Source organism: Eubalaena glacialis, chromosome 19 (assembly GCF_028564815.1).
Source record: "Eubalaena glacialis isolate mEubGla1 chromosome 19, mEubGla1.1.hap2.+ XY, whole genome shotgun sequence".
In the NCBI taxonomy this organism is placed as follows: Eukaryota; Metazoa; Chordata; class Mammalia; order Artiodactyla; family Balaenidae; genus Eubalaena; species Eubalaena glacialis.
The window spans coordinates 17,660,366-17,678,507 of record NC_083734.1 but is presented as its reverse complement, the minus strand read 5'-3'; the positions used below and the strand labels follow the sequence as shown (position 1 = coordinate 17,678,507).

At 48.5% G+C, this 18,142-nt stretch overlaps 1 protein-coding gene across 3 annotated transcripts; it reads right to left on the bottom strand.

The window, feature by feature from the left end:
* Positions 1–212: 212 nt before the first annotated feature.
* On the bottom strand, positions 213–17,743 carry LYRM9 (LYR motif containing 9). 3 transcript variants are annotated; one of them, XR_009698365.1, is made up of 5 exons: positions 17,685–17,743; positions 7,009–7,151; positions 5,260–5,352; positions 4,216–4,366; positions 213–404 (listed from the first exon to the last, which is right to left on the bottom strand). XR_009698365.1 is itself a non-coding variant. In XM_061175782.1 (4 exons), the coding sequence occupies exons 2-4, from the start codon at positions 7,132–7,134 to the stop codon at positions 4,349–4,351; spliced, it is 237 nt and encodes a 78-aa protein (XP_061031765.1). In that variant the 5' UTR covers positions 7,135–7,151; positions 17,685–17,743; the 3' UTR covers positions 2,666–4,348. The 3 variants fall into 3 exon arrangements, 1 of the variants encoding a protein (XP_061031765.1); XR_009698366.1 differs by lacking the exon at positions 213–404 and adding an exon at positions 3,888–3,905; XM_061175782.1 differs by lacking the exon at positions 213–404 and having other exon boundaries at positions 2,666–4,366.
* Positions 17,744–18,142: the final 399 nt, after the last annotated feature.

The window sequence follows — 18,142 nt, the reverse complement described above, 5'->3', positions numbered from 1 at the left end:
AGTGTTTGCAAGGTTCATCCATGTTGCAGGGTGTATCAGTACTTCATTCCTTTTTATTACTGAATTACATACTATTGTATAACTACACTACATCTATTTATCTATTCATCAGTTGATGGATATTTGGGTTGTTTGCTTTTTTTTTTTTTTTTTGCTATTATGAATAAAGCCATGAACATTTGTGTACAAGTGTTTTGTGTGGATGTATGTCATTTCCCTTGGGTATATACACAGGAGTAGAATTGCTGAGTCATACGGTAACTCCATGTTTAACATTTTGGGAAACTTCCAAACTGTTTTCCAAAGCAGCTGCACCACTTTACATTCCCACCAGCAGTGTATGAGGGTTCCAAGCTCCTCAAGCAGCAGTTTCTGACGCAGCCAATTATGCATAGGGGCCTAGACTAGAGAGAACATGAAATCAACACTGCAGCTAAGATGAAAAAAAGAATGAGAATGTTCACTTACCTACATGCCTAGAGGCTGGATGTTGAGGCTCGACTGACAGGTTGGCGCCTTGGGCAATTCTCCTTATCACTCCAATTCAAGAATTTTAAAGATTTACGGTAATAGTAAGGTAAAAATGTCAGAAAAACATGTTTTCAAAGTCATTCACCATTTCTCAGCCAGACTTGTCAGCAGCAAATGTTATGTGTGTGTGTGTAAATGTGGGCTAATGTCTATAAATAGGAAACTTTCAGGAAAAAAATATATATATATTTTTTTAGTTTGATTAAAAAACTAGATTCCTATGGATAATCATGGGTGCCCAAAATGAAACCTCTCCATACATCTCCAGAAACCATACAGATCAATAAGGAGAGCAATTAAACCACCCATAACACAACCTTAATGAAACTATAGATGGAATTTTTGATACATAAGAGGTGCTCAATGTTCGCTGAATTAATGAATTAATGAATAAAAGGCAAAACAGCAGAGGAAATGAAGTGTGATTAACATGCTAGATCCACATTCTACTAATTCTGACACGCTGGCCTTATGAGCCAAAATCAATAGGAAAATGTAATTGGGATCCAGGTTAAGGCCTTAAATTTAGGTACCCTACCAACACCTGGCACAGTGCCCTGCACATAGTAGGAGCTTCACATACATTTGCTGAATGAGTTGAAGTCATGATCCTTGCCACTGGAACTCACTATCTTGTGGAACAGAGAGACCTTCAATTCCATAAATACCATCCCGTCTGAGAAGTACAGGGGTCTATATGGGTAGCAGTGGGTCCCAAAGGAGGGGCATGCCCTTGAGTGGGCACTTGGATAGCTTCATTCAGGATCAAGTTTCTCCAAACCATCAGAATATCTCTATCTCTACCTCCTAACCTTTCATCAGCTGCTGTCAATACCATGGAGACACAGCATCTCTGAAGAGAATGAAGCCCTTTCCAGTGACATCTGGGGAGGCACCCATTCCCTTTCAGCTTTGAGTAATGAATGCACAAGAGGAGCTTCATTAGAACTCTGAAACTGACTAGGGCTCATAACCTTGAGGTTGGCTGAGCCCAAGAGCCCCTATGCCTGTTAATTTCAGCCACTGGCCCAAAGCAGGCCTCTCTATTCACCGGTCTCACCTACTCCTATTCCCAAACTGATGTGGGTTTTCCTACCCCCACTGCTGACCTCCCTCTTGCCGTGTCCATGATGTTCTCTGGCACCCTTGTAACCTTGCAAATAAATTCCTCACTCTCCCAGCACCCCAACCTGTTCATGCCATACATATTTGCCCATGCTTCTCCTCCCATCTGCAACGCTCTACTTGCCTTACTTATTCACCTGAAAAAACATTCTTTTCTCTATGAAGACTGAGCTTAAGCATTACTTCTCCTATGAAGGTGTCCTTTGCTTCCCTTAGCATCGTGTCTTCTAAGATTTTTTTCATGTTAACTGCCGAATGCAAACCAATCAGATGACACTGGTTCTTTAAAAAATGAATACAATCTTAGGCCAAATTAACAAAGGCATGGTATCAAGAAGGGAGGTAAAAATCTACTTTGTATTCTGCTTTATTCAGTGTACATATAGAGACAGTGATTTTCAAGTATGGTCCATGGACTCCTGGGAATCCCCGAAATCCTTTCAGGGGATTCTCAAAGTCAAAACTACTTTCATAATAATATTAAGACTTTATTTGAGCATCAGTGATAAGAACAAACACACACACACACACATACACACACACACACACACACACACCAGTGCTTGGCCAAGAAATAATCACCACCTTCCAGCCTCCCCCATTATTAAAAAGCAATAAACACTCTAACAAAAGAGAGACATCAGGTTGCCTGGTATTATCATTCTCCCATTCAACAAATGCTTACAGCTCACCACCTGGGCAGCAGGCACACAGCTGGCCCAGAAGATTTTGCACTGACCAGCACATGGTCCCTGCCCTCCAGGGGTTCACTCTCAGGTGGGAGACAATTACATAAAGAGATGATTGTAGAACTGTCTCTTCCATCCACAGTGTCTCAACCACACTGAACAGCGTGGGAGTTCCTGAGCAAGTGGTGCTATTTGGAGTCTTTGCTTAAACTGCCCCTCTGCCTGGCATGCCCCTCCACTCCCGCCCCACCCCTAAGTTAGCAACGGCCGCCCACCCGTGCCCCCTTCTCTGACAGCGGGTTTCCCACTGCAGCAGATCCCAACTGGAATAGGGGAGATACCACCACCTTAATTCAAGTTTTGAAATTTTATTTTTACCTAGGACTGGACATTTCAATTAATGAATTAGGACTCTGAAGAATGATCCCTCCCAGGCAGCTTTCTGTTTGCCTATCTCTAATCCTCAACATCTAGTATGACAGCACACAGTAGGGAACAACATACACCAGAGCTTTCACAAATTGATGTATTTACTTCATTATCTGCTGATCAACTGAGTGCACATGGGCGTATCTCAGTCACTTTAAGTCACATGACTGCAAGGACACAAATGTACGCTAGCTCATCCTCTGGTTGAGAGTCCCTGGGGGACACTTGCATCCTGGTGTGGCTTCTCTCTGCATCTTCTGGCCGCTCTGCCCACTCCGGCCAGTTACCCCGACATTCCCTGCTGCTCTCCCTCTCTCCTCCCTCTCTCCCTCTCACCCTTCCTTCCCTCTTTCCCGGCTGCTCTCCTTTCCCTCCTAAATCTATAGTATTTGGTACATTTACAGACCTGGCTTAGCAGTTTTGTGACCTTGAAAAGGGGCTCAACCTCTCTGAGCTCCCTTCTCCCTGGCTCCCCAGGCCGGGTTCTGCGTGAAGCACTTGGTGTACATTAGGGCTCATGACTCCTCACTGTGGCCCCGTGAGGTAGGTACGGTCATTACTCCATTCCTCCAGACGGGGAAACCGAAGCTGAAGGAGAGGAGGTAAGTCACCCAAGAGTAACTTGTGTGCAGTTGGGATGTGACCCAGGTCTGCATTCTCCACCGATTTCAGGCTCACGATAACCTCATGACTGCTGGCTTGCTCCTCCCCGCTTTCCTGCTAAGATGGAGTGAAGCAGGCAAGGGCCGGTCCAAACAGATCACAGGTTCACACAGCCTGAACGCGCCGGCGTCTGCTGCAGCTGCTCTGGCGTTCTTTGTTTCGCCACTCTGGGACACAATAAACCCCAAGATGGCAAGAACCAGGGTTTCTGCCTCTCTGGGCTGATGTCAAGAAGAGCAGCTGCTGGGCGGACCGCTGGGCACAGTGCAACTGCGCGGGCTCGGGGGCCTGGGGTGACAGGCAGGGACGACGGGACCAACCCACAAGGAACTAAGACCTGATGTGGAGGGAGCTGGAGAGATGTGTGACCGCGGGAGCAGCAGAGGACGGCTTCCTCAGAGGGATGTTTACTGGCCCCACCGCATACCAGGTCCTACGTCAGGCTCTTTGATTTCATCTTATCTAATCCTAATGAAGGAGGAAACTGGACTTGAAGCCAACACCCTTGAAAAGCCGCTGAGCTGAGATTCAAATCCAGATCTGTCTGGTTCTTAAACCCATGCCCTGTCCTCTGAACAGGAAGCTCTATGAGGGCACGTCGGCTCTGGGTCTCAAAGAATGACGTCCAGAATAAATGAATCACTTTCAGTGCAAAGTGAGAAAACACATTCTCCCCAAATCTCACATCATAACCAGCTGGAAAAGCAAACATAAAGGAGACACTGGAGACACAAACATGGCAAGAAGATCCGTCTGAGCAAATATCAGCTTCTCCTACCCCTGATTTCCTGCTCCCAGCCAACGAGGCTAGTGGATATTCCAAAACTGCTGCTGCTGATTAGTGCCAGGCGAAGTGAGGGCTCTCAATATCAGTGTCTCCAAGGCAGCTGCACTCACTACGTCCTGGAGTCTCAGTTTTGTTTTTTATACTGTAAGACAGAGAGATCATTACGAGCGGGTGAGGGAAGCCAGCGGGGGGAGGGAGGACCCGGGAAGTCCTGAGAACTGTGGTCACTAGGCCTCAGCCGCCTCCTGCAAGGGCTTCTTAGAGGCAGTGGAACCCGCTCAGCAGGCATCAGACAGTCAAGTCTCTAGTTGGTTCCAGTAGAAAAGGAAGCTGATGGGGTTGGGGAGAGAGGGTAAGAAAGACACTGGGAACAGTGGAATTGAAAACTGTGGTGTGTCCAGTCTTCCCTTCAAGCTGAGTCTCGTTCAGAAGAAAAAAAAAATCTCCGGTTATAGAAGACAACATTCAGAAACCAACTAGTCCGATTACTGAGTTTAAAAAACAAATCCTGGACCCCACCTCTGGAGATCTGATTCAGAAGGACAGAGTGGTGGGGTGTGCTCCAGCTCTCAAGGCTGTTCTAATACCAAGTGTAAGGACCAGCAAGCCTGTCTGTATTCTTGACTCCCTTCCTGCCTCTACCAAAACAGATACTCGAATTTTCCTCAGTAACCCTGCCTCACCCAGCTTTCTTCTCTGAGCCGTCACAAGGTTGCTGCCAGCTTTGGCACTATTGTTACCAGGAAGACTGTTCTCTTCCTTCTTCCTGTGGCCCCATCTCAGCTTATTCAGCACCGTGAGGCAGAAGTTTGCCTTTAGGGATTAAGGATGCGCACCCCCTGGCAGAAAACGCAACCAGAAGGGCATCTGCCATCACCTTTGGGCTTCTGGAGGAGGGGAGCGGCTGGTGAGGGGAGGGGGGGCCTCCACAGCACTGATCGGTCTCAACTGTGGGGCAGGGGCGACCCCTGGTGGTCACTGAGATTACAGCCCTCAACCCCAACTCGCAGGTGGAAGTCGGAGCCGAGCACTTACTTTGTTCAGGATCCAGTCAGCATCTTCAATGGCTCTTTTAATAATCTGCTGGATCCTCTCAGGGTTGTCTTCATCTGAATGAACTCGGAAACTCTGGAGGTTTAAGCATAGGGAAAGATGACTAGGCAAAAATCACAGGACTGGCAGCTTCAGAGCTGCAGTTGTGGGCCAGGCACACTGTGGGCACTGTACACTCAGCATCGCTCTTACCCCTCCACAGACTGTTATGATGATCCCACCCTGAGATGAGGAAACAGGCTCAGAAACTCTAACTTGCCGTTAAGCAATGGCACCAGCATTTGAATCCTGGACTATCTGACTACACAGCCTGTACTCCTACCAGCAGGGCAGCCGTGAAAAGGAAGACTGGCCCCAAGTTACCCCCAAACCAAGCTGGGCCCAAAGGTTATCAGGTAGCAGAGGCCTAAGGGAAACTTCCGTCTCTCTGCTTCGTTTGCTCTTCCCAGGAAGCTGCTTTCACCAGGCTGAGCTCTCTGCATGGCTTCACCACAGAGAAGAGCAGAGTTTCTCCAGACCCATGCTGGAAAGCCATGCAGGGAAGGGAGGGGCAGTGGAGAGGGTGGCTTTGGAAAATCCAGCCAGGCCCAAAGCAGAGCAATGCAGGGCTGCTGTTTGCTTTGACCAGATGTTGGCCTTTGAAAAGCAACATGAGATTCAGGTTCACTGGTGTGGCTCTCATGGCCCTTCAAAAGAACTGGTTACTTCCCTCTGATATGTCACTCTCAACCCCACACGTCCTCCTACTTATCTTTAGGAGCACCTCAAATGCTCACCTCCAGGAAGTCCTCCCAGACTCCCTCAGACAGCTAACTACTCCTTCTCCATGTTTCCACAACCCTCTGTTGCTACTTCTATTTTTTTACTTTCCATACTATATTTATATAAATTTTAGCTTTTAACTTTTTATTTGGAAATAATTTTTAATCTACAGAAAAGCTGCAAGAATATTACAAAAGAATTCTCTACCAGAATCACTGTTACTATTTTGCCACATTTGCTTTATCATTCTCCATATGGGTTTGTATAAAAATTTTTGGAAGCATTTAAAGTTTCAGGTATCATGCCCTTAATCCCTGAATACTTTGGGTGTGTAAGCAAGGGCATTCTCTTACATAACCACAGTAATCAAATTCAGAAAATTGAACACTGATATAATACTATTATCTAATCTACAGTCCATATTCCAGCTTCATGAATTTCCCCAATAATGTCCTTTATAATCATTGCTTTTTTCTGGTCTAGGATCCAACCTGGGATCACTCCTTACACTTAGTTGTCACATCTCTTTAGTCCCCTTTAAACCAGAGCAGTCGTCTGCCTTTGTGTTTCAGGACGTTGACACATCTGATGAGCACAGGCCGGTTATGTGGTAGACGGTTGCTCCGTTTGGGTTTACCTGATGTTTTCTCATGTTGTTGTGCATTATTGGCAGGTATGCCTGTCAAAATGATGTTAGGTCTCACACTCTATTTTAATCATCTGTTTAGCTGCCTTATTCAAGCGCTGGCACAGAGCTGCTGTGCTGGGTGCATCCTGTTTCCGGAACAGAAACCAGCGAGAGGAGCTGGGCTGGCCAGCACTGCTTTCCGGTGGCTCTTACGGAACTGCCACCCCCACCCACACCACCGGAAAAACCATCCCTGCCCACTGCCCCTGGCCCCCAACCCTGTGATAGGCCCCCTATTACAGGAAGCCCCCCACCCCAAGCCCAGTGGACCCTACTCCCACCTGCCTGACAGCATGCTTATAATGCTCCTGGATGCCCTTGGTTGGCAGCTGCCGGCAACAGCGCAGCAGGTATCGGTAGAGCTGCAGCGGCCTCTGGACCAGCTCTGCCCCCGGTAGCGGGGCCATCTGCAAGACCTCTGTCCCTGGAAAACACAGAGCATCACTTCTAGGCATCAAGCCAATACTCAGCCCTGGCCCCCAGCTTCCAGCGCTCTGGGAAGCAGACGTATTTGATACAGTGCGGAGCCAGGTCCCCAGGGAACCCAGACCCCGAGCTCAGGCTGGGCATTCGGCCCTGCAGAAGTCTCAGCTCAGAGCAGGCCTGCAAGGACCAAAGGGGAGAGGCACAGCCTCATCCTGTCGTCTTCCTTCTGGAGACCAGCTTCAGGTGGTGGATGAGGAGGTGTCATGCCAGGAGGAATAAGGAAGATAAGCAGGAAGATCCTGCGTCACAGTCACTGAGAAACCAGCTGACTTCAGGCAACAGAGGGAAGAGTGCCCAGAGGTCTGAGCCTCGCTACTCAAAGTGTGGTCCTGGACCAGTAGCATCGACATCACCCATGAGCTAATTAGAAACACAATGTCACCCCAGACCTACTGGACAGAACCTGCAACTTAACAAGATGCTCCACAGGATCATGCCTGGACCTCTACTACAGCAGCTTGCCTGGTGTCCCTGCCTGAAGCCTGTCACTCCCCAGTCGCCCCCACAGTGATGCCAGAATGAGTTTTGGAACCAGTTTACTTGGCTCACCCCAGAGTCAGACACAAGGAACTTCTCCCAGACCCTTTCAGCCGGCAAGTAGGTCACCTCTTGTGCCTTTGCACACACAGCCCCCTCAGCATGGAGCTCCCTTCCCCGTCTCCTCCATGTGAGGAACTTGTGTTCATCCTTCCAGGGCCAGGTCAGTGTCACTTCCTCTGGGAAGCCCTTCATGACTGTCCCTCCCTTGGGGGGTGCAGTGCCACGTTCCTGGAGCTGTAACAGCGCTTCCCACACTGCTGGGGATTCATCAGCTGCCAGACCTACTGAGCCTGGCCCGGGCCCCAATGCTTCGTGCCCTGTTTGTTGAACTGGACTGAATGGAATCTGTTATCTCCTCTGCACAGATTCCCCCTCTCTGAGAGAGAAGCTCACTGTGTTCCAAATGGAGAAGCTAACAGACCAAGATTAAGTGAGGGGCCTTAGTTTTAAAGTAACATAAAAAGAAGACAATCCCCACCCACTCAAAAAAAAAGAGAACCAGAATACTAAATCTAAATACTAATCTATCTCAAATTAGGAAAGGAAACTTACTAAGGAGTTAGTTTCAGAGGCTCCTTCATTCCATTTCCAGCATATGATCTTCCTGGCAACAATAAACGTCTGTCTCCACAGTTTAAATTTGCCCATTGCTCCTGGTACTATGGCCTTTCACTCTGACACTGGGGTGGGCAGGTGGCCGCCTGCCCCCCCAAATCCTCCCACCTGGTAACATCCTGGGATGAGCCACTGGGAATCCACCCCTCCAGGTCTCAGCCCACAAGGTCTGGGTGGGGCTCCACTCCAGGCGTGACCAATCAGAGCCCTTTATCCACATGGTCACGAGGACTGGTTCACAGATGGGCACATGACAAACTGGTCCAATCAGAGCAAACCTCAACACCTCTGCAGGAGTGAGTGGAAAGGCTTCATTCTTTCCCTCTAGACTTGATGCTGAGAGGACTTCACCCTCAGGGAAGCCATCTTGCCTCCTCTTGAAGCCTGAGATTGAAGCCACACAGCAGATGGCAGAGCTGAGACCCTGATTGAAACCAAGTCTAAAGAAGTCACCTGAGCCCCAAAACCATGCACCTGAAGGCAGTCCCAGATTTGCCTAGGGTCCCAACAAACCGCAGGTTTGGGTTTGTTGTTTTGTCACTTGCAACCAAAAGAGTCCTAACTGATGGACAGATCTAGCCCTTCCAAATTCTGCTTCAACAATGAGCTCTGATGGTTCCAGCTCTAAGGAAGAGTGCAAACAGGGCAGGGCTCTTCAAGGTTCTCTTGCCACGTATATCAACCTGCCAGTCCGACTAGTCACACTTCAGCACAACAAACAGAGGGGAGCGACATATCATGGGGACAGAGACCTTCAAGGGCCACCACAGAGGACATACCACCGAAGATTGATGGGCAGACTCCACTGGCAGGCTTTCCCAAACTATATAAAGTGCTAATCAAATATTGTAAAATGCTAGTCGTGTAACAGATGGTTACCATCTGCAGTCTTTAAAATTAACACTTGGAAAGAACACAACTTTGTTACATTACTTAAAAACCCAAGCAATACTTAGAAACCAACCCAGCAAGTATGGGCGGGAGATTATTTTCAGCTCAATTATAATACTTAGTCATTCTCAGTAATAACTAGAAGAGAATGCCTGTGTGGGTCCACTCAGACGAGTTAAACTAAAAATGTTTTAATTTAATTTAAAGCATGGGTTTGCTATTAAGGCACAATGAACCTCACAGCATCATTGCTAAATCTGTAGTCAAACCCAGTAGCCCTGGGAACCCTTGCTTCGCATATCCTGCTCTTTGGATTTGACCTTAGCCTCCCCACCTGAGCTCCCAGCCTCTGTAAAGACACCTTTGTCTTCCCAGGCAACCAAACCAAAGCCAACACAGAGACAACCTGCCTTCTCCTCAAACCCCATGCCACTGGTCTCTAAGTCCTATCAAATTCTACCTCTGGACGCCCCTCAAATCTGTCCTCTCCTCTCTATTTCCACTGCACATCCTCGGTTCAGACTCTTATCACAACTCAGGCAGACACCTGCAAGAGTTCCCAGCAATCTATTGTCTGAAAATCTATTCTCCACTCAACAGCCAGAGTGAATCTTTCCAAAACATAAATCTCAGCATGAAACGTTCCTGCCTAAAACCCCTGATGTCCATCCCATCCATATCACTCATGACAACTTTTCCCAAAATGTGGGACAAAGATGAAAATATTTTAAGCAGTGTATGGATCAACATCTTTTTATTGTCATGCTTTTATATTTATTTTCATGTGTAATGAGAAAAAAAAAATTCCATAATCTCATAGGTATTATGGCTTACAACAGTTTAAAAAATGAACGGGCAGAAAAGTGATTTTTAAAAATGTATCAAGCAAGTAAGAATGCAGTTGAAATCTGGATATGCCAAGAATCATGAAAGTGGTATTGAACTTTGGAAAAGCACTGGTCTACAGAATAAAATCCATACTGCTTTCTATGGCCTCCAAGACCCACTCTTGCTCTGGCCCCTGCCCACCACCCCGCATCACATCACCCAACACTGGCTACTGAGTCCAGGCAAACTGAGCTCTGATGGCACACGACAGCCTGTGTCATGTTTGCCTGCTATAGTCTCAGCACCGTGACAGAATGCTTGGCATACAACAGATGTATTAAGGTTCTCCAGAGAGGTAGAACCAATCATATATATATACAGAGAGAGAGAGAAAGAAAGAGATTACAAGAGATTGGCTCACATAACTATTGAGGCTGGAAAGTTCAAAATCTGCAGAGCTGATATCCCAGTTTGAGTCAGAAGGCCAGAAGCTGCTGCAGAACCAGGAAGAGCCAATGTCCCAGTACGAAGGCCGCGTCAGGCAGGAGAATTCTCTCTCGGTAGGGAAAGGTCAGTCTATTCAGGCTTTCCAGTGCTTGGATGAGGTCCACCCACGTGAGGGAGGGCAATTTACTTTATTCAGTCTCCTGATTTAAATGTTAATCTTATCCAAAAACACCTTCACAGACACACCCAGAATAATGTTTGGCCAAATATCTGGGCACCCCATGACCCAGTCAAGTTGACCCATAAACTTAACCATCACAGATGGCTTTCCATCACCTAGTGAATAAAGTCTTAAGCTCTTCAGGCTGATGCCAATTCCTAAAGCATCCTTATCTGCCCAGATTCATCCCTCCTCACTCTTCTACCTGCCAGGCACACTGACAAAAACCACCTATAGTTCCTTTAATGATAATAACCATCATCATCATCATCGTCATCATTTACAGTTATTATTACAACTGCCTTGCTGAACACTTACCATGTGATAGGCACTATTCTAAAAATGCACAAGAATCAACTAATTTTAATCTTCTCAGTAACTCTACAAGAGGTACCATTTTGCTCTCCTTTTACATATAAAGAAACGGAGGCAAAAAGAAGGGAGGAAATTTGTCCAAGGTCACACAGCTGTGAGAGCGGAAGCCAGGCTTTCCATATGGGAAGTCCGGCCCCAGAGCCCGCGGTGAGTGCTGCCTGGAACACTAGCCCCTGCCCCAAAAGGACTTTTATTCATCCTGTAATACATTTCTGTGGTTCTTCCTAACAGCTTCCTTCACCCCCAATTTTCTTTTTAAGGGATGACTCCTTCCCATTGAGCGTGGCCTGCTGAGATTGCCGCCAGTGGCTGCATCTCTCCCGGCCACAAGGAGAGCATCAGACCCAAACTAGGTGACTTGAGTATCTGCCACCTCTGGAAATAGGTTCCTGAACATATGGTGACAAAGAGCCGGCAAATGAGTTTATGTACCCCTGAGAAGTGTGTCCTGATCAGCTTCTTCCTGCTCTGAACTGTCCTTGAAGGTCCTGCTGCCTGGCCTTCCAGAAATGTCTAGATTCCTGCACAGTTCTCTAGGCTTCTCCCTTGGTTCTGTGAGCTCCTAAGACTCTTTCAATAATTTCTTTTTGGTTAATTCCTCCTATCCCTCTTACCCCCACACAGAACTAGACTCTCTTCTTTATTTGTGCGTCCACAGCCTGTTGCACGTGCAGGAATCACCCTGTGTTTGCCTGTCCACCTCTCCCAGCAGCCCACGAGGGCAAGGACTGTGTCAGATCCTCCGCCTCAGTGCCTAGCACAGTCCTAGCACACAGTGGACTCCTCCATCAACGCCTGCTGACTGAACAACCTCAAAATCCAGCCAACCCCCAAGCTTGAGAAAACAACAGCTCAGCCTCCTCCCTGCCTTCAGGCCCTGGAGGTCCAAATGTGGCCGAGACAGCCTGTGGTCCTGCCCATTATAAAGCGAGGACCGCTGCCCTCTGCAGGGTCCTCCATGCCTCGGTACTCCTGGCCATCCCCTCTGGCAGAAACACCCTCCCTTTCCCACCCAAATACTCCAGGCCTCTTCCAGTCTCCTCAGCCTCCCTCCAGCTCACCAGCAGGAACTCCCGCAGGCCACTGACGCCTCCTACCTCACTCAGTCTGGAGAGGCCATCAGACAAGAATATCCTCGGCTCCCCACCACCATGAAATTCAGCCTCGCCTGAGAGCCGACTGATGCGTTAGGCATGGTGCAGTTTTACAACTACCCTCTGACAAAAAGCATTATAATCCCCACTTTGCAGATGTGGAAACTGAGGCTGAAAAGTGGGCTGACATGCCCATGGATACACAACCAGGGAGTGGTGGAGCTGGGATGTGGGCTCCGGCTCCAGCTCCAGCTCCAGTGCTCCAACCTCCCTGAGTTCTTGAAGGAAAGGAGGCCCCTCCTTTTCCAAGGACCCGTTAGGCTCTCAGAGACTCTCTCCAGGATTAATCCAACACCCTTCTGAAACGTCGACTCTTCAATCCCTCCCTATGCTCAGCCAGAATGAGCCTCTAAAAACAAAAATCTCATCTGTGAGCCCCTTGCTTGATATCCTTTAATGGCACCCACAGAACAAACTCTAGGGTCATTAGTATGTATGCATGGTGATGGAGGGGTGGGGTGTTGAAGAGTTTCCCCAATCAACCACCAACCTCTATCCCATCTGTAACCAAATCCCCACGCACTCTACGTTCTTCCCGGCTCGGTCTCCTCTGTCACTTTGTCACTCCCACAGTGCCTGGCACACAGTGGCCACTAAACAGAGGGGTGTCAGATTGAATCCTCCCTCTCCCCAAAAACTTTCAGGCCACTTTTCTGTCCCTGAGTACTGACTGAGTGGAAGAGTGAAGCATGTGGGCCCCAAACCATGGCAAGGCTGATGTGAGGATTAAATAAAGAGACATAGATGCCTGGTTCATGGCAGCAGCTCACTGAATATGAGGTTCCTCTCCCAGGCCCTTCTCTGCCCCTGGAAGAGCAGCAAAAGGGAAAACAATACGTTATGATGCCCTTTTAATGCTTCTACCCAAAATAGGGATGGCCTGCTAAAGGAAGCCTCTGGTGCAGACTGAGGTCAGAAGAGGTTTGTGCATTTCATTGATTCAGTTAGCTCTCTATACATCAGAGAGAAAAAGAAATACATCCTTTTTTTAACTTTTAAATCAAACTACAGATCACGTGACACTTATTTAGCTTTTTCCCAAATCAGAACTGAGTTCTGGTTACTCATCCTGTGGCCACCGAAGTAGCAGGCTCTCAGGAAAAGGTGTTAACTTGAATGAATAGAACCAGGGCAAAGTAGGCCACCTTTCAAAAGCAGGATGCCAAAGAACTGAAAGTGACCTTCTCCCACTCGGTGTCAAAGAATCTCTTCTCTTTGGCAGGGAGTCACCCACCTTTTCTCCCTCAAAGCGTTCCCTCTAGGCAGGGCGCTGAAAGTCCTTTCGCTTCTGAGCTAAGATCTGCCCTGTAAAATTCTACTCGCTGTTCTGAGCTCTGCCCTTTGGGGCTAAAGTCTCCCTAACCTACCACCAAGTCCAGTCTGTCATTATTCAAAGTCAATCATCCCAGCCCCCCAGCCATATCTTTTCCGAGATAAGCATCCTGAAGGTGCCGTAACCCCCAATGCTTCTCCATCTCACCGCCCTCCTCTTTCTGGACACACACACATCCCTTCATTATCCATCTCACTCTTAAACATATTGCCCAGAGGGAAAAACCATGGTTTGGTTGTGTTCTGACCGGCTCCGTGGGCACTGGCGCTCACATGGCAATGCCACCTCCTTTACTCGGGAATCCAAGGAATGCAGCCCAGACTGCATTCTCTGCTCTGGCCCTCACATGGCCCTGGCATTCGGCTCAAAGGAACCTTTTTTCCACGAACTATTCTTAAGTCTGTTTCCCCATCTTGTATTTTATTAGTTCAGTCCAGAATCACAATCTGCCACAGTCTCTGGGATACCTGATCCTGTCTGTTATCCAACTCAAGTCAGCACAACAAAAGCACAGAAACAACCACATACGAGGTACAAAGGCGGTACAAAGAGAGAGAGTAAGCCCAGCAAGCTGTGTCAGTCACCCATGCAAGGCCATTCTGAGCATCTATCCTGTGTGTGACTCTGGACTCAGCCCTAGGACCACAGAGATGAACAGCCTGACGTGTTACATGGCTCTCCTACCCCTGGCCTCTGCAGAGCTGATGGCATGTCTTACTACCTACCATTCAGGGAGTGATTAGCATATGTCAGGGAGGTGTTGACAGCTTTACAAGTGTTATCTCAAGTATCCTCACAACAATCTTATGGAGTAGGTATCATTAGCCCCATTTTACAGATGAGGAAACTGAAACTCTTGAGAGGTTAAGTAACTTGCCAGAGGCCACACAGCTAGTACATGGTCAGGTAAGGAATCAAACCTAGGCCTATTTTATTCCAAAGCCCATGCCCTTACCTGCTTCTAACACTACCTATGTCTATATCTGAGCCACTCGCAAATGCTGCCCAGATCAGGGCTAAGGACCCCACTGAGAACTCTCCCCAGGGCTCGTTCAGGACCAGGTCCAAGCATTCATGAAAGCACCTGACTATACTATATCCAGTTCTTGGTTTTCAACCTTCTCCATAAACCCTTGTTCCATGCTTTTCAGAAACCCAAGGACCTCATCTATGGCTTCCCCCTGCATACAGATGAAAAAACAAGTCCCAAGACTAATGTCAATTACACAAAGAAAAGGGGCAACTAGAGAAATACTAAAAAAAAAGCTCTTAGGAAACCCAAGGAGAATGTGACAGAATAAAGGAAAAGAGTGCAAATAAAGTCACAAAGGGAATTTCCTGGGAGCCAAATGGTATCACCATTACAGACGCTGAGAAACAGGCCTTCGGCCCCATTTAATCCCACTGTCTTTCCCTAACCTGTGCCCTGACATAGGGCACATAGAAATAAATGGAAAAAAAAAAAAGTCATACATTAAAAAAGAAAGAAAAGAATGGAACTACAGAAAATAACCAGAAATTATGCCCCACTGAGCACGGATAAAGCTAAATTAAGCCTGCACAGGACATTGTTTAAATATGCAATTATTCTTCTGGATGGGTAAAGTCGCAATATAGGAACAGAATGGTTCTGCTCCCCCCAACTCCGGGGCTCCAGCGTGAACGCATGTTCTCCTAAGCTAGAAACGGGGAACAATCCTCGCTCCTCCAGTCTCTCTCCCACATGGTCAAGGCTCTCAAGATCCAGCCTCACGGACACTATCTCGGTTCCCAGCTTTGTAACAATGCCTCCTTATCAGCCTCTCTCTTTCCAGTCCAGCCCTCACAGTGCCACCCAAGGACACGTCCTAAAAAAACACACCCTTCTCCAAAACCTCTGTGGAATGTTCTTTATCCAAAGCCCTCTGAAGTCTGGTTCCAACTTCTCTCATTAAATTCACCTTCTCTGGCCTTTGGCTTCCTCCTCTGTAAACTGGACAACAGCATATGTACCTCATGGGGGGTTTGCAAAGATCACTCAAGCTAACGTCAGTACACTGCCTAGCCCAGGGGCTGGCACGTGTTAGGTGCTTGGACGTCTTACCCTTTCCTACTCTACCTGGCTACCTGTGTTCCTTGCTGTTTGTCAGCTTCTGGAGGACACAGCCTATATTAGTCAGCCCTCCATAGTCAACAGTGCCCGGTACATAACAGAGCTCAATAAATGTGTGCTGATGGATTCCCACTTACCAAAGAGGAACTAAAGCCAGGAAGAAGGGGACTGTCCTGAAGTCACAAAGCCAGCAGGTGGCAGAGGCAGGTCTCAAACTCAGATCCTTTGGCTCTGAATCCTCAGCTCTTTCTACCACACCTGCTGTCTCAAAGGATCCTGAACATCACATTTGTCAGCCCAAACCACCCTGGGCCTTGACAGTTTGAAGTGAACCTGGTGAGCTATTCCAGCCAAAGCAAACCAGAAACATCATCCAAAAGCAAACATGCTGGTTGCAGAGTAGAGCAACCAGCAACCTCAACTGAATCTAGTGATGTTAGACTGCTTTGTGCCAATGGCCTTGCCCACACAGGCCACAACACACTCTACTCGAAGGCCAAAGACAGGAACTGATGTATTGTACAGCTACCAGGTGTCAGATACTGGCGGTGGGTACTTCAAAGGGCCTACTTAAGCTCCAATTCTGTTACTCCCACTTTACAGAGGAAGAAAACTGAGGCTCAAGGTCACACAGAAGAACCAGCTAAGAGCCACAGTTGGGCTTCTCCCTTCCTAACTCAAGCTCTTTCTACACACACCTAGGGCTTGTCTCCAAGGACCCTTGAGCTGAAAGCGCCTGGTTTACCCTTTTTCTCTCGTGCTCCTCCTCCCTCTGGCCTCCTTGCTTGTCCTCACATATACCCAACCACTCTTCCAGGCACCCACGTGGCTCACACGCCCATGTATCCAAGTCTCACTTAAGAGACCTTCTCTGAGCACACTATAGTCCCTTCTTCTTTTCTTCACGGCACTTTTTTTTTTCTTCACGGCATTTTTCACCACGATATAGATTTACTTATTTGTTTGTATTCATTCCCCCACTGGAATGTAAGCTCCAGGAGAGCAGGAAGCTTATTTTGGTCATGGCTGTATCCCTAGTACAGTACAGAGTCTGACACACAGAAGGCACGTGTGTGCTGAAATAGTCATTGAGCACCAATAAGGTGTTAGCTGCTGGCGTTACGGAAACAAATCAAGGCAACCCCTAACCCCACAGAACTTACACAATAACAGAGGATAATAAAAACCAAGTATTCAATTATAACAATACTACAAAGTGGAATTCAGGTCCCTGAGAGACTGGCTCATGGGGTCCCTCACCCAGTCAAGGGTCAGAGAAGGTTTCTTGAGAAAGGAACATTAAATCTGAGGTCTGAAGGACGAGTAGAGTGTGGCTGGGTGGACGTGGACGTGGACGCAGAGAGCGCAGCCTGCGTCCTGCGACTAAACTAAAAGACACTGAATTGTGCACTTTAAGTGGGTGAATTGTATGCTGTGTAAAGACAAAAAAAAGGAAAGATTAGCCCTAAGGGCTCAGGGGTTTCGGCCACGGAGTGACTTGATCAGTTAGGCAGAAGCGTAAATCAAAAGGTGAAGGTGACTCGAGGTAAGTGCGCTCATGGGGTGCTGCGGGCACTTGGCCCGTGCAGGGGCTACGACTGCTTTTGAAAATGGGCAAACTGAGGCCGACGGCGGAGACGTGTGCCCGTCAGGAACATTCCACCAGCGGGCCCGGCGCCCGCAGACCCCTGGGCTCCCCGTGGCGCCCCCAACCCCCCGGCGTCCTGGGCCTCCTCCTCCCGAGCCGTCCCCGCAAGGCCTGCGGCTCGTCCAGGAGCCGCGCTCCGGGGCACACGGCTCTCCGGAGGCAAGAGGGTCGGGGAGGGAAAGGCAGCGGCACTGAGTCTTCCACAAGCCGCGCCAGGCCGAGGACGCCCGAGACCTCACATCCCCAGCCAGTCCCCGCCACCCCGGGTGGCTCAGGCCCCCGTTCGCCCGCCCGCGCTCCCGCCCTCCGCCGGCGCCTAACGGCTCACCGGCCTCCACAGGAAAACGTTAGCCTCGGACGCAGCGGACGCGGCGGCCACCAGTACGCTTGCGCTCCCGGATCGCCGAAGCACCGCCCCCGGATCGCCGAAGCACCGCCCCTGCAGGGCGACTTGAGCCGAGCGCCCTCTATCGGCCGCGCGCGGGACTTGGGGTCTGTTAATGAGGAAACCCTACTGGGTGCCCTTTCCCTGATCCGAGTACACCCGGTTGAAAAAGAAAGCTGTCCCACTCACAACCTTCTTTACCTTAAACACCCACTCTTCCTTTTGGCTTTTGCTACCTCGGATATAAGCCCTGAAGACAGGCTCTGCCCGTTTTCCTGAGTATGGATTGCTGCTAAAATATGAGGGGTGTTCAAGATCCGTGAAAAGGCTTGCAGAAGGACTTTTCCTAAACCACTCTTGTTGATGACAGGAATTATATTTGGATGGGAATCTGCGTTTTG